The sequence below is a fragment of the Cervus elaphus genome, chromosome 21 (genome assembly GCF_910594005.1).
Source record: "Cervus elaphus chromosome 21, mCerEla1.1, whole genome shotgun sequence".
Lineage (NCBI taxonomy): Eukaryota > Metazoa > Chordata > Mammalia > Artiodactyla > Cervidae > Cervus > Cervus elaphus.
The window spans coordinates 67,623,235-67,635,562 of record NC_057835.1 but is presented as its reverse complement, the minus strand read 5'-3'; the positions used below and the strand labels follow the sequence as shown (position 1 = coordinate 67,635,562).

The following is a 12,328-nucleotide window of genomic DNA, read 5'->3' as shown; positions in this document are numbered from 1 at the left end:
TTAAATGGACCTTTGTTAGATTCTAATGCCTCTAAATGATGCGAGTGATTTGGGGTTGTGTACTTTCACATCTCACATTATCACATTTTCTAAGGTCAGAATTTTTTCTATAAAAATTTTTTTGTCTATTAAAAAAACTTTTCTGTAAAAGCCAGACAATAAACGTTTTTGGCTTTGCGGGCCGTGTGGTCTCCTGTCATGACTATTCAGCCCTGCTGTGGTAGTGTGAAGGTAGGTGTAGACAAGCACGTGTAGCTGTGTTCCAATAAAACTGTGTTTATGGGCTCAAAAAAATTGAGTTTTCTACAATTTTAACGTATCACGAAATGTTTTTCTTTTTTTTTTTTAAAAAAAAAATGAGCTCTCAGGCCATGCAAAAAACAGATGGCAGGCCAGATTTGGCCCACATTGTTCACAGACCCATGCCTCCTTGGCAGTTTGAGCTCAGTTTTCTAGGTCTTTGCAGGACAGCTATTTGAACCATCCTGGGGAATTTAAGGCCTGGATAGAGGTTTCCTCTCCTGCAAGTGGGGTGGCAAAGAGCGACACCTAATCTTTTGGTTCTCTTTTAAGGATGTCTATCCTAAGAAAGTTTTAATTCTCACATATTTATTATTTTGCCAACAGGTCTAAATCAAGCTTATATTTAACAAACTATAGTCAAAAGCGAATAATTTACTTCAGTGCTTGGTACACAGTATGACCAACATTTGTCGATGAGTGAACAATATTTAATAAACCATTTGGCTTGCTCTCTCTCTTTATCTCAGTTGAAGGACGTAGCTTAGATTATGTGACCGACATCAGGTCCTTGCCCACGTCCCCAGCTGTCCAGTGGTCATCTCCAGAGAGAGGTCACGTGGCAGGGCTCACTCCGTTTCTTCCATTCTGCTGCTTTTCTCTAGTGAGTGATAGCAGTGTCCACTTAATCACCCAAGCCTGTAACTAAGGTGCGTGCTCAGTCGTGTCCAGCTGTGTGTGTGTGTGTGTGTGTGTGTGTGTGTGTGTGTGTGTCCCCGTCCGTCCAACTCTTTGCAACCCCTTGAACTATAGCTCCCCAGGCTCCTCTGTCCATGGAATTCTTCCAGGCAAGAACACCGGAGTGGGTTCTCACTTCCTGGGCTTCCCAGGTGGTGCTAGTGGTAAAGAAGCTACCTGCCAACGCAGGAGACACAAGAGACGAAGGTTCGGTTCCTGGGTCGGGAAGATCCCCTGGAGAAGGGAAATGGCAACACTCCAGTATTCTTGCCTGGGAAATCCCGTGGACAGAGGAGCCTGGCGGGCTACAGTCCTTGGGGTTGCAAAGAGTCAGACATGACTTGACCACACACACCATTTGCTACTCCAGTGGATCTTCCCAACCCCGGGATCAAACCCGTGTTTCCTGTGTCTCCTGCACTGGCAGGTGGACGCATTACCGCTGAGCTTCCTGGGAGCCCTCTATAACTCAAGAGTCATCTTTAAATTTGTTAGGGTTAGGGTTTTAGCCTCCAGTCCTGAAGTCTACTTTCTCTTAAGTTTTTTTTTTTTTTTTTTCTCTCTCTCTGTTGCTGTCAAATTGATCTGAAATGTAAATCTGGTTTTGTCATCCCCAGATTTAAGTCTTCAGGGTTTCTGTTGTTTATTACTGTAGCGTTTCCCAACTGTGATGTCATTCCCACTTTGCTATGTAACAGTCATTTGTAACTAGTGGGGTTATATTTTAAATCTGAGTTTGCTAGTGGTTTGCTTTTTTTTTTTTGTCCTTTGAATAAATAAGAACAGATTTTAACATTATCTCTACAACAACATCAATCTCCGCTCTACAGTCTTAAATTGTAATATTTTCTTGAAGCCAGAGGAGGGAGTGGAGTCATAACTTCATCCTGCCAAGTTCATCTTACGTATGAATCAGCTATGAGGGGCTGTTAACTGATGTGTTACCAACAGCTGTAAGTCTCATGAGCTGTGGTGCTCTCATGAACACCATGCCCCTTGCCTCCTTCCCCCCAAAGGAGGCAAAGAAACAGAAGGATAAGGAAGTTTCCATTTACAGTGGTGTCTTCCTTATTTGTCCACACTTTGGTGAGAGCAAAGGGCAGTTGGTTTTGTACAAGCTCACCTATGTATGCCCATGGGCGCCTCTCACTCGTGGCATCACCAAAGCTCCCATCCCCTCCTGGTGGGGAGGACTGTGAGTTTATCAAGAAGGCAGTTCCACTTCCCGGCCTTGCTGACAAATCCGGCTGGGGTCTTGCCTGTTGTTCCAAGGCTCAGCCATTGTAATCTCAAGCACCCAGGTCTTCAGCTAAAGCACACCATCTACACCTTTGCCGGCGTTTCTCAGTCTTTGGGGGACAGTTCACATATGCACTCCCTAGCTCCTCGGTGGGCGTTCTCCAGCCTTCAGTCCTCGTCTGCCTCCCAGCAGCGGGCACAGCACCTGCCCTCTGGTGGCTGCTCGGCCGTCCTGGGGTGAGGGGCGAACGAATGGACGTGGTGTTCCAGCCGCAGGCACTTCTGATTTTAGAACCGTGACTAAATGAGAGGTGCCCACCCCTCTGCAGACATGGGAGCCTGTAGGGAAAACGGCGTCCATCTTGTCTTCTTTCTCATCGTTCAGTTCCTTTTGTTAAGTTTGGTAAAGGAGGGAGGGGTAAGGCTAGGGGTGGGGGGCTGGAAGATCAGCTGTGGGGGAGGTGATGCCACGTCCACTCCCAGCTTTTGAGGTCAAAGGAATCATGATCTCAAAGGCCTTTTCCAGAGGAGTTACTCATGGTTCCTCTGCTGGGCAGTAGGACGTATCCTTCATAGTCAAGAATGGAGATGCTGTCAGGATTCTTCAGAGAGAGAGAGCAAGTCAGAGTTAGGTGGAATCGGTGGGTGGTTCAGTGACCTTGCCCTGAGGCTTTTATCCAGCCATTGGCTTGCTTCAGAGCAGCTCACGTGTTACCCTGCCGCACTTTCTGCAGCCCCCAGAGCTGAGGCGGGGAGAGGAGCTCCTATTGTGACGTGAAGCAGCTTGTGAGGAGAATGTTTATTGGTGTCCCTTTCTTAAGGAAGGGGTGTGATTGAACCTAGTTAGACAGAATAACACTGTGTTGACTATCCTGCAGTTTTTGGCGAATGCTTGCATTTACTGAGCGCCCAAGTGCTCAGCCTGTGTGTGAGGTGTGTTGCCTTCCTGACGTCCTTACAACCGTCTTTTGAGGAGTGTCAGTTGTGGTTTCCATTTTATAAGCATGGAAGCCAAAGTTCAGGTAGATTTTACTAACTTTCTCGGGACCCCAGGGTTTATACCTCACAGAGCTGGAATTTAAACCCAGGTCTAATTTCAGAGTTTGAGTTTCACTCAACCACCACCACCACCACCAGTTGCCTCTAGAATTTGATCACAGCCATGTAGCTGAAATGCAATGAAAGAACTCATATCTGGACACACCTCTGTCTAACAACCTGTGCTGACAAAGGGCATGGAAATGTAAGACTCCTTTTAGAAACTTTTTGGAGGGGAGAGCAGTAAACATACAAGACAGTTAATACTACAAGAGAGGATATAATTTAGTTGATAAGCTGCTTATGTAAGTGTTTCAGAAGAGTGGTCTTGTCTTTGAGTTCAGAGTGCTGTACTATAGTTCCTGCCATTTCTAGTGTTACTCTTATGACTTCATATTATCTATAAAGAACATGGAAATACCTAACTGATGTTTTACTTTTAAAAACTAATTCATTTGTCTGATCCTAGGTGGCACTAGTGGTAAAGAATCCACTTATCAGTGCAGGAGACATAAGATACGAGTGTTCGATCCCTGGGTCAAGAAGATCCCCTGGAGCAGGAAATGTCAACCCACTCCAGTCTTTTTGCCAGGAGAATCTCATGGGCAGAGGAGCCTGGCGGGCTCCATGGGATCGCAAAGAGTCAGACATTACTGAACGTCTGAGTACACACACAGTTGCATAGCATAATTCAGAGGAGAAGAGTAATTGCGGCTAGAATATTTCAGATCTCTGGAAGTGATTTTAACCTGAACCTGGGGTTATTTGGGCTTTCTGTGGAATGACAAGAAGGGAAACATATGTGAGAGAAATCATAGGGAAAAGGAGTCTGATTGGTATTGAACTTGCCATGCTGGGAGTCATAAAAATAAATTAGACAGGACAGAGCCAGAACGTGGGCTGCTAGTGGCCTGGGCCTGAGTGGCGTGAAGAGGGTGTATTAAATGAGGAAGTCCTTTGTTTCCCAGGGCTCATGTCTGTTTCCTGGGGGCCCCTCATGACATCCTAGTTCTCTAGTTTCTGTTGGTGTTCGGGGCACCCTAGATGAGCTTGGGTCTCACAAGACTGGAGGAGAATCTCACACAGGCCAGGGGCCCTCCTGACCAGTGCTCTGTGGAAACACATTTCACTGGGCAGGGAACCCCAACTGCACTGTGCTCCCTGGCTGCTTTGTTAGTGTCTTCTCTGCACGTGTTCCATGCCCACCACCCTTCCTGGCTTGGACGGATCATCTCTGGCAAGTTGGGGTCCTTTTCTGGGTCCCTGCAGAAACTCAGAGCGAATGTGTAACTTACCCACTGGCCAGGAAGCGAGAGGGATGCGGTGGCCCTGAGCCTGCCCCCTAACCTCAGGTTTGCAAGGACTTTTTTCCTTGATTGACTTCTTTCCTTCAAGACTGCTATGCTTATCCTTTTATTTTTAAAATATTTTTAACACAGTATAACATGTGCATAGCTAAAAATCAAGGTAGTGCAAGGTTTATTTCTCAATGGTCTGCTGCCATTTTCCTGCCCATTCCCCACTTTTCCAGTCCAGAAGTAAACATTGGCAACTTCTGGTATTTACCTCCATATTTCATCTACATTACTGATTTTTCAAGGATCAATTTGAGATTCCTTTTGACTTATTGAACAGGATTTAAGTTTTATTCTCCCTGTATTCTCCACTGCCTTCATCTGCCTAATACAGTCACATCAAGATTTTTGTTGTTACATCTCCAGTTAGTGTTTTCCTTGATTTTAAGAAAATATTGCTCAGTGCAGAGCTCTGTCATGTACATCCCTGTTCTTGTACAGTTTTTTTTTCCCAAGCAAAAATTGCTTTGTTTTTTCAGCTGCCGAGTTTTTAACCTTTTACCTTGCCGTGATCTATCAGATCTATCCACTACATAGTACTATTTCCCAAATGTCTGACTCTGTGAGATAATCGATCAGTTCTTTTTTTTTTTTTAACTAAGGCTTCTTAACATTACCTACACTGTAATCCTATCAACCATAGAGTTCCGAATAAGCCTTCAGAACCTTAACTCTGACATTACAGTGAAACTACATTTACTGTTTCCCCTCTACATAATTCTTTACTCTTAAGCATTTTATCATTTCTTAGTGTTTGATGGAGTGAGTGAGTTTTCCAAATTTTAATGACTTGCAGACGTACGGCCGGTTGGAACCACTTTTATTCCAGGGTGTTCATTTTGCAACCTTTGTTAATCTGTTTCTCCCTCCAACTGTTCTGTATGTTGACGTAGCTGAGGATGAAGATCCCCTTATAATACTCTCCATATTTGTTGAGTTGAATCAAAATGAATGATGAGCTACTCTCCTGGTAGTGCATGTCCCCTAGCATGACCACTCCCAATGAAAGAAGGTACTGTATATAGATAGATGCTAATCTTCCTACGGAGCAGATGCCCTGCTGGGGTCATTGACAAGAGGGATTTTCCATCTGTGTGAAAGGGAGTTTCACCATCACTCACTCACTCTGTAGTTGAGATCCTAATAAGACAAACTCCTGGGGTCTGTGCTTAGACTAGAGCTTGGTTGTATTGAATATTGCTTGAAGTGAAGCGGTGCATGGCTGAGATATATAATGCATTTCTGCATATATATAATGCATATTGTGTTTATTGATTTGTTGTTCAGTTGCTCAGTTGTGTCCAACTCTTTGCAACTTCATGGACTGCAGCACACCCGGCTTCCCTGTCCTTCCCTATTTCCCAGAGCTTGCTCAAATTCATGTCCCAGTTGAGTCAGTGATGCCATCCAACCATCTCATTCTCTGTCATCCCCTTCTCCTCCTGTTCCTTCAATCTTTGCCAGGATCAGGGTCTTTTCCAAATGTGTCGGGTCTTTTCCAAATGTGTCAGCTCTTCACATCAGGTAGCCAGAGTATTGGAGCCTCAGCTTCAGCACCAGTCCTTCCAGTGAATATTCAGGGTTGATTTCCTTCAGGTTTGATCTTGCAGTCGGACTCTTGAGTCTTCTCCAGCACCACAGTTAAAAGGCATCAATTCTTTGGTGGTCAGCCGTCTTTATGGTTCAACTCTCACATCCATACATGACTATCGGGAAATCCATAGCTCTGATTATACTGACCTTTGTCAGCAAAGTGATGTCTCTGCTTTTTAATATGCTGTCTAGGTTTGTCACAGCTTTCCTTCCAAGAAGCAACCGTCTTTTAATTTCATGGCTGCAGTCACTTTCCATATTGATTTTGGAGCCCAAGAAAATAATGTCGGTCACTGTTAACATTGTTTCCCCATCTAGTAGCCATGAAGTGAATGCCATGTTAGCTTTTTGATTGTTGAGTTTTAAACTGGCTTTTCACCTTCTTCAAAAGGCTGTTAGTTCCTCTTCACTTTCTGCCTTAAGGGTGGTTTCATCTGCATATCTGAGCTTATTGTTATTTCTCTTGGCAGTCTTGATTCTAACTTGTGCTTCATCCCCCTGGGCATTTCACTTGATGTACTCTGCATATAAGTTAAACAAGCAGGGTGGCAGTACACAGCCTTGACAGACACCTTTGCCAATTTTTGAACTCATTGAGTAGCTGCTGTTTATTAGACAGCAAGGTAGGGCATGATGTATATTTTTAATCTTCAGAGATTATTTTTTGGTCATTCAGTGTGAATGATCAAATTTTTAAAAATAAAAAACAGGGCTTAACTAAATGTCAAACAATGTCAAAATAATTCTGTTTTAATATTATTCTTCTAATAATGTCAAAATAATTACGTTTCTGTTAAGTTTTGTGTTGTAGGGCATCTTAATTGGCATTTTCTGTCTTAATCGATCCTGCAGTTATTTCCTCAGATTCCCAAGCTGCTTCATTGATTTTACTTGAAAAGGACAATCGCCAGTGTTTTCAGTAAGTTTTAACATACTGTAAGAGAAGCAGTATGGCAATCCTTATTTCACCAAGTAGTCCTTGAAATCATCATTAAAACTAACGTCATATAGCTTAAACAAAGACGACACTATCCCTCCAGAATTTAAAACCAACTCCATTTGGATAACTGTGCATTGAAAGTAATTCAGGAGTATGAAGTGCTCTGTGAAGAGTATTTTCTGGTCTGTATTTAGTACGTGGGCACGAGGAGGCGAAGACAAGTGTGAGGGTGTCAGTATCTTCACCAGGCATCTTGAGTTTGGATATAGGGTCCAAGGCAACAGAATTTTTGAGAGAGAAAGCCCATGAGGATGTTAATGATACGAATGAGACTTGTAAATGAGTTTGAAAGTAAATAGCAAGAAACAGTGACATACGGCCAAACCTAATGTGAAAATAAGTTTTTGGCAAGCAGAAGACAAATTTGCAGCACTTTCTCTTCTTCAAGACGGTTTTGTGTTTAATCATCCGTGAACATTTTGGAAACTTTGAGTGTTGCATTTGGCTCCTGGCGGGGGGAAAAAAATAAATTGGCTGTGATGGCTGATTTCACTTCTTTTTGAGTAGCCACACTGTGTTTTATGGTAATTCCTCCAAGGAAAGTGACAGATAGGAAGCAGCTGATTGCTCAGTGAGATGGTACAGCGTAAAGCTGACACCGAGTCTTACAAAATCGAATGTTTCTATTGCTCACACACATGCTGGAGGCCGAGTCCTCAGGTCAGACATGCAGTTGCAGAGAGCCGGGCTGTCGCTTTAGAGTAGAATATACGCTCTGCTCCAGCTGAGACTGGCAGGCTTCCTAGTGGACATGCTGCTGCCAGAGACCGGGAATGCTCCTCGAGGGGGACACGGGTCCCCTCCATGCTCTGACCTTGGCCTGTCTCTCCCGCCCCTTCTGCACCACCCTGAGCATTACATCATAGCCGCTGGGTTCCCAGGAAGCGCTCTGCTCCCAGCCCATTCCCTGCACCTGTGCCCCCGCCTCCCTGCCTGCCGGGCAGCCCTCTTCACCCGCAGCCTGGTCCTGCTCGTCCTCCCGAGGAGCTTCCCTGCCCTCCAGCCTGCCTCAAGCTGTCCCTGTCTGTTTTTGGACATCTTGTCCACACCCGCGGGCGTCAGTCTCGCTCATTAGCGTGATGCGCCCATCGCTGCCCTCCCCAGGCGGTGGGCTGAAACACAAAACACAGGTCTTAGTAAAGTTACAAAGTCACAGGCGTTTGGCTTCATAGTCATCTTAAGTGGGTCATATAGGGCTACAGAGGAGAGGTACGAAATTTCCATTTTTCACCTAACATGGAAAAGGTGCAAATCCACTTCCATAAATTAAATAAGGTCCTCATTTTGCACCCTTTCATGATGCTGTTAAGGGCAAGCAGAATCTTGTGGCCGGGGCCACTTCAAAGATCAGTTCCTCCAGTTCTCTAGAACGAATGTTCGTCCACAGACAGCGAGGTGTGTTCACGTGTGTGTGTCGGGGGGGGCATGACCCAGCACCCTCTGTGTCCTCAGTCAGCGTTGGCTTGTTGGATGCAGGGCACACGGGGTCCTTTTGTGGGGGCACACGGGGACGCTTCCTGGCCTCGGACGGGCGCGTGTACTGAGTGCATCCTGAGCGCTCTTCCCTTCCAGCGCCTCCAGCAGCAGCCGAACCCTGGCCCTGAGTCTAACTGGGCAACGCGCGGGAGGAAGGACTCACAGCTGCGGCTTCGCCACCACTTCCGGAATGGTTCTCAGACCCGTTTGACATTCTTGTGGGTGCTGAGCCAGTTACCCGCTTCCTGCTGTGTTACCCATGTCCCGCTGTGTGACCCGCTTCCCACGGTGCGGCTCTCAAGTCCATCTCCTCCCCACTCCCATTAGTCCAGGGGGAGCTGGCCCGGTGACGGCACCGCTTCGCCCGCCACCTTGCTCTCCAGCCTCCCCGGTAGGGGGCGCCAGAGGAGGAAGGCGTTTTCCGTCCCAGTTTGTGTGTGCCCCGCAGCGTTCAGATCTTACTGTCCGTGGCCCCCGGGGCAGCGGCAGGGACACCCCGTCTCCCTGACCGCCCTCCAGCACGCACGTCGTCTCGGGCAGTTTCCAGGGCCAGCGGCACCTCCCCGTCCCCGTGAACAGCGCCTCTGCGGCCGGCTCCCAGCGCCGGGTCAGGTGGTTCGCTCGCTTGGCCTGGTTCTGCCCAGGAAGCCTCTCTACCATCCAGTGGGTTCCGCCACACCGCCTCCAACAGTGATTCCCCAGCCTTTGGGGGAGACCCCTTTCCACGTTTGCTCCTCCCGTGAGCTCCCTCAGTCAGCGCTCATAGCTGTCAGCGTTCTCCTTTTTAGCTCCTCAGTGAGTTCTCCACACCTCCTGTTCATACCGTAATTCTTTGTTAAACTTTTCTCTGTTCACACCACGGGGTGGTTTCTGTCTCCTGAGGGGACCCTAACCCTGCAGAGGCCCCCTACCAGTGTCCCAGCTCCACCCCGCCCCCCACCAACCATACGCGAGAGACTCCAAGGGCCAGCCTGCAGGACGGTGCACCCAGGTATTCCGCCGACGACGTCCGTGTGCCTACTGGCCGACAGGCCCTGGGTTAAGGAAGACAAGGACTGCGGCCCCGCACTTGTTGAAACACTAGGAAAGGAGAAAACCAAATAGTGAAGTGTGTTGAGTGTGTGTGGTGGGGGGGAAGTGGGAGTAGTGTAGACAAAAAGAGAATCTTGAGAAGAGAATTTTAGTGTCCTCTAGGAGCCAAAGGGGATAGATACAAGGCATGGCAATTCATGGAATTGATAGACATTTACCACTTTAAGTCATGTCCATAATAGAATAGAAGAGCTTTCCTTACCAGCTTCCCCCTCAGCTGGTTAAGAATCCGCCTGCAGTGTGGAAGACCTGGGTTTGATCCTTGGGTTGGGAAGATCCGCTGGAGAAAGGAAAGGCTACCCACTCCAGTATTCTGGCCTGGAGAATTCCATGGACTCTAGGTCACAAAGAGTCAGACACTACTGAGCGACTTTCACTTTCATAATAGAAAAAGTATTAATAACAAAATGTGGGGTTTTTTTGGTTCCACTTCATTTGTGAATATTCTTTCTCTTTCCACAAAGACCTGGAGCTGGTTAGGGTGTCTCAAGGCATCTCATCTCTGAATTCCTAAGGGCAGAAACCATCACATAGTAAGTGTACAATAAATGTTAGCTGACTAAATAGAGGCCAGCCACATGGAGTTGATGTTCTCTGTTTTGTAAATACTCTGCAGAGTCAAAGTCAGCCATTGTCTTCTTATGTTGACAGTTCATAAACGGTTATGTGCAGTTATTTTTGTCCTTGAAATGTGAACAGAAAGGTTGTTCTTGAGCTTAGGATTTTTGTGCCTTCCTCTCCAGCCATTTATAGATACCTTCAGCCTGGTCAGGTGTGTATCACAGCATGTGAGGTGTCTTTTAGACCTCTAATTCTCAGGGATCCCTGTGGTGCAGATATAGAAACGGAGGTTGGCTCGCTTACCCGTGGCGATACTGATAGGATGTGGCTGAGTCTCTGCTTGGAGTCCAGGTTGATACCAAAGCTCTTGTGTTTCCCGCTTCACTGCCCAGGTCTCACCACCCGCGGCCCTGTGGTCAGTCAGGCGCCTGCCCTATTTGTGTGAACACATATACATGTCACCCCAGAGCCTTTGTTCCTTTCAGAGCCACTCCCACCTGCTTCCTTGTCCTAGAAACACAGCCCTCTGGCCCCCTCAGGCACTGTGACATCCAGGTACAAGTGATCAAGGATTGGAAAACTCAAGAGAAGGCCAGAAATCTCTCTCCTTTACTTTATGGATTCAAAAATCTCTCCTCCCCCCAAAATCCAGCCACTTGCTGAACAGTTGATACGGGTACACGTCATGGAGAAACTTGAGCTAAAATAAAGCCCAGGGGAGCAGGTGTGCACCCTTAACCTCTGACCCGCATCTTCTCTTTTCCCCAGGTGCTGTTACCCCCGTACGATGACGCCACTGTGAACGGCGCCACAAAGGAGCCGCCGCCCCCGTACGTGTCTGCCTGAGCCTGGAAGTCGGCCGAGCAAGAGCGACAGCCAGACTTTTCATTCATCAGAGCAATAGTTCTTTAATTTTTCTTCTGAGATGAGCTCTCTGAGCTTATTTGTCGCAGAAATGCTACAGTTTAAAATTTTAGATGTTAAGTTGAAACTCTGTAGTTTAAAACCTATGCTTTAGCTGGAGCACCATGATAGAGTAACTGTAGAAATTCTCTCTGGCGGGGGTGGGGGGGTGGGGGGGTGGGAGGGTGGGGTGGGCTCCCCTAGTCTTCCCTCGGCATCAGAACTACCCGACAACCTGGATGAATCTTTTGTCCACGGCATCTGTTGTACCTGCTGAGCCCCAGAGTCGAAGACTTTTCCGACGCTTTTCTCTTCACTCCCTGTTTCTCTTTTGAACATGTATAATCAAGTCAAAGTTAGTGCTTTTCCTCGGCCATTCCAATTTATAGAAGAAACCCTTAGGAGGACAGGAATGTTATTTGTGTAAGGAGTCCATATAAATACATAAATAAAACAAGAATTTCCTTAGACATTTACTTTATGATTTAAATTCGGTGACAGTTTTTGAGTTTGCTGGTCAAGGATTTTGATCGTGGGCCAAACTGAGACCCTCTGATAATCCATGGCAAGGCGGACAGTCAGTGGCCACCCTGGTGGCTGCTCTTGTCCGCATGTGTCTGGGGTCACAGTGTGGCGTGTGGGGGGAACTGATGGATTTGGTCCTTCGTGGTGTCAAGTCTCTCTCTGCTCCCCTTTTCCCATCTCCGCTCAGAAACCCCTCTTGCTCCGTGTTCTGCCCTCGCCTGCCTCGGGGGGCACACCCACCACCAGCCTTTGTCAGGTGGAGTTACTGATATATATTTACCTGACAATATGAAAGAAGGTTTTCTTCTCTCCCTACAAGGTACAACCTGCTACTGTGAACTTCTGAGTATGCCTTGTGATCTTTTAAAAGTCTTCTGAAAAATGGGAGGCGGGGGCTGGAGGGGGGGTTGCTTTCCTTGTGAAATACCCTTGTCTTGACTACCTGAATTTCCAGAGATTTTTATATATCTACACGTTCAAAAGTCACAGCTCTTCATTTTGTTCATTATTGGATGTGCTTGTAAATAAATGAAGGCGTTTGCAATTAAAGTGAGATTTTTCCCACATT

General features: G+C 46.7%; 1 protein-coding gene across 1 annotated transcript in view; it reads left to right on the top strand.

Moving 5' to 3' along the window:
- The window catches only part of LAPTM4B (lysosomal protein transmembrane 4 beta), a 62,839-nt gene extending 50,511 nt beyond the window's left edge, over window positions 1-12,328 (top strand). The window contains exon 7 of the mRNA XM_043879328.1: window positions 11,101-12,328. Within this exon, the coding sequence (XP_043735263.1) occupies window positions 11,101-11,178 (78 nt within the window). The 3' untranslated portion in view covers window positions 11,179-12,328. The remainder of the gene's footprint in view (window positions 1-11,100) is intronic.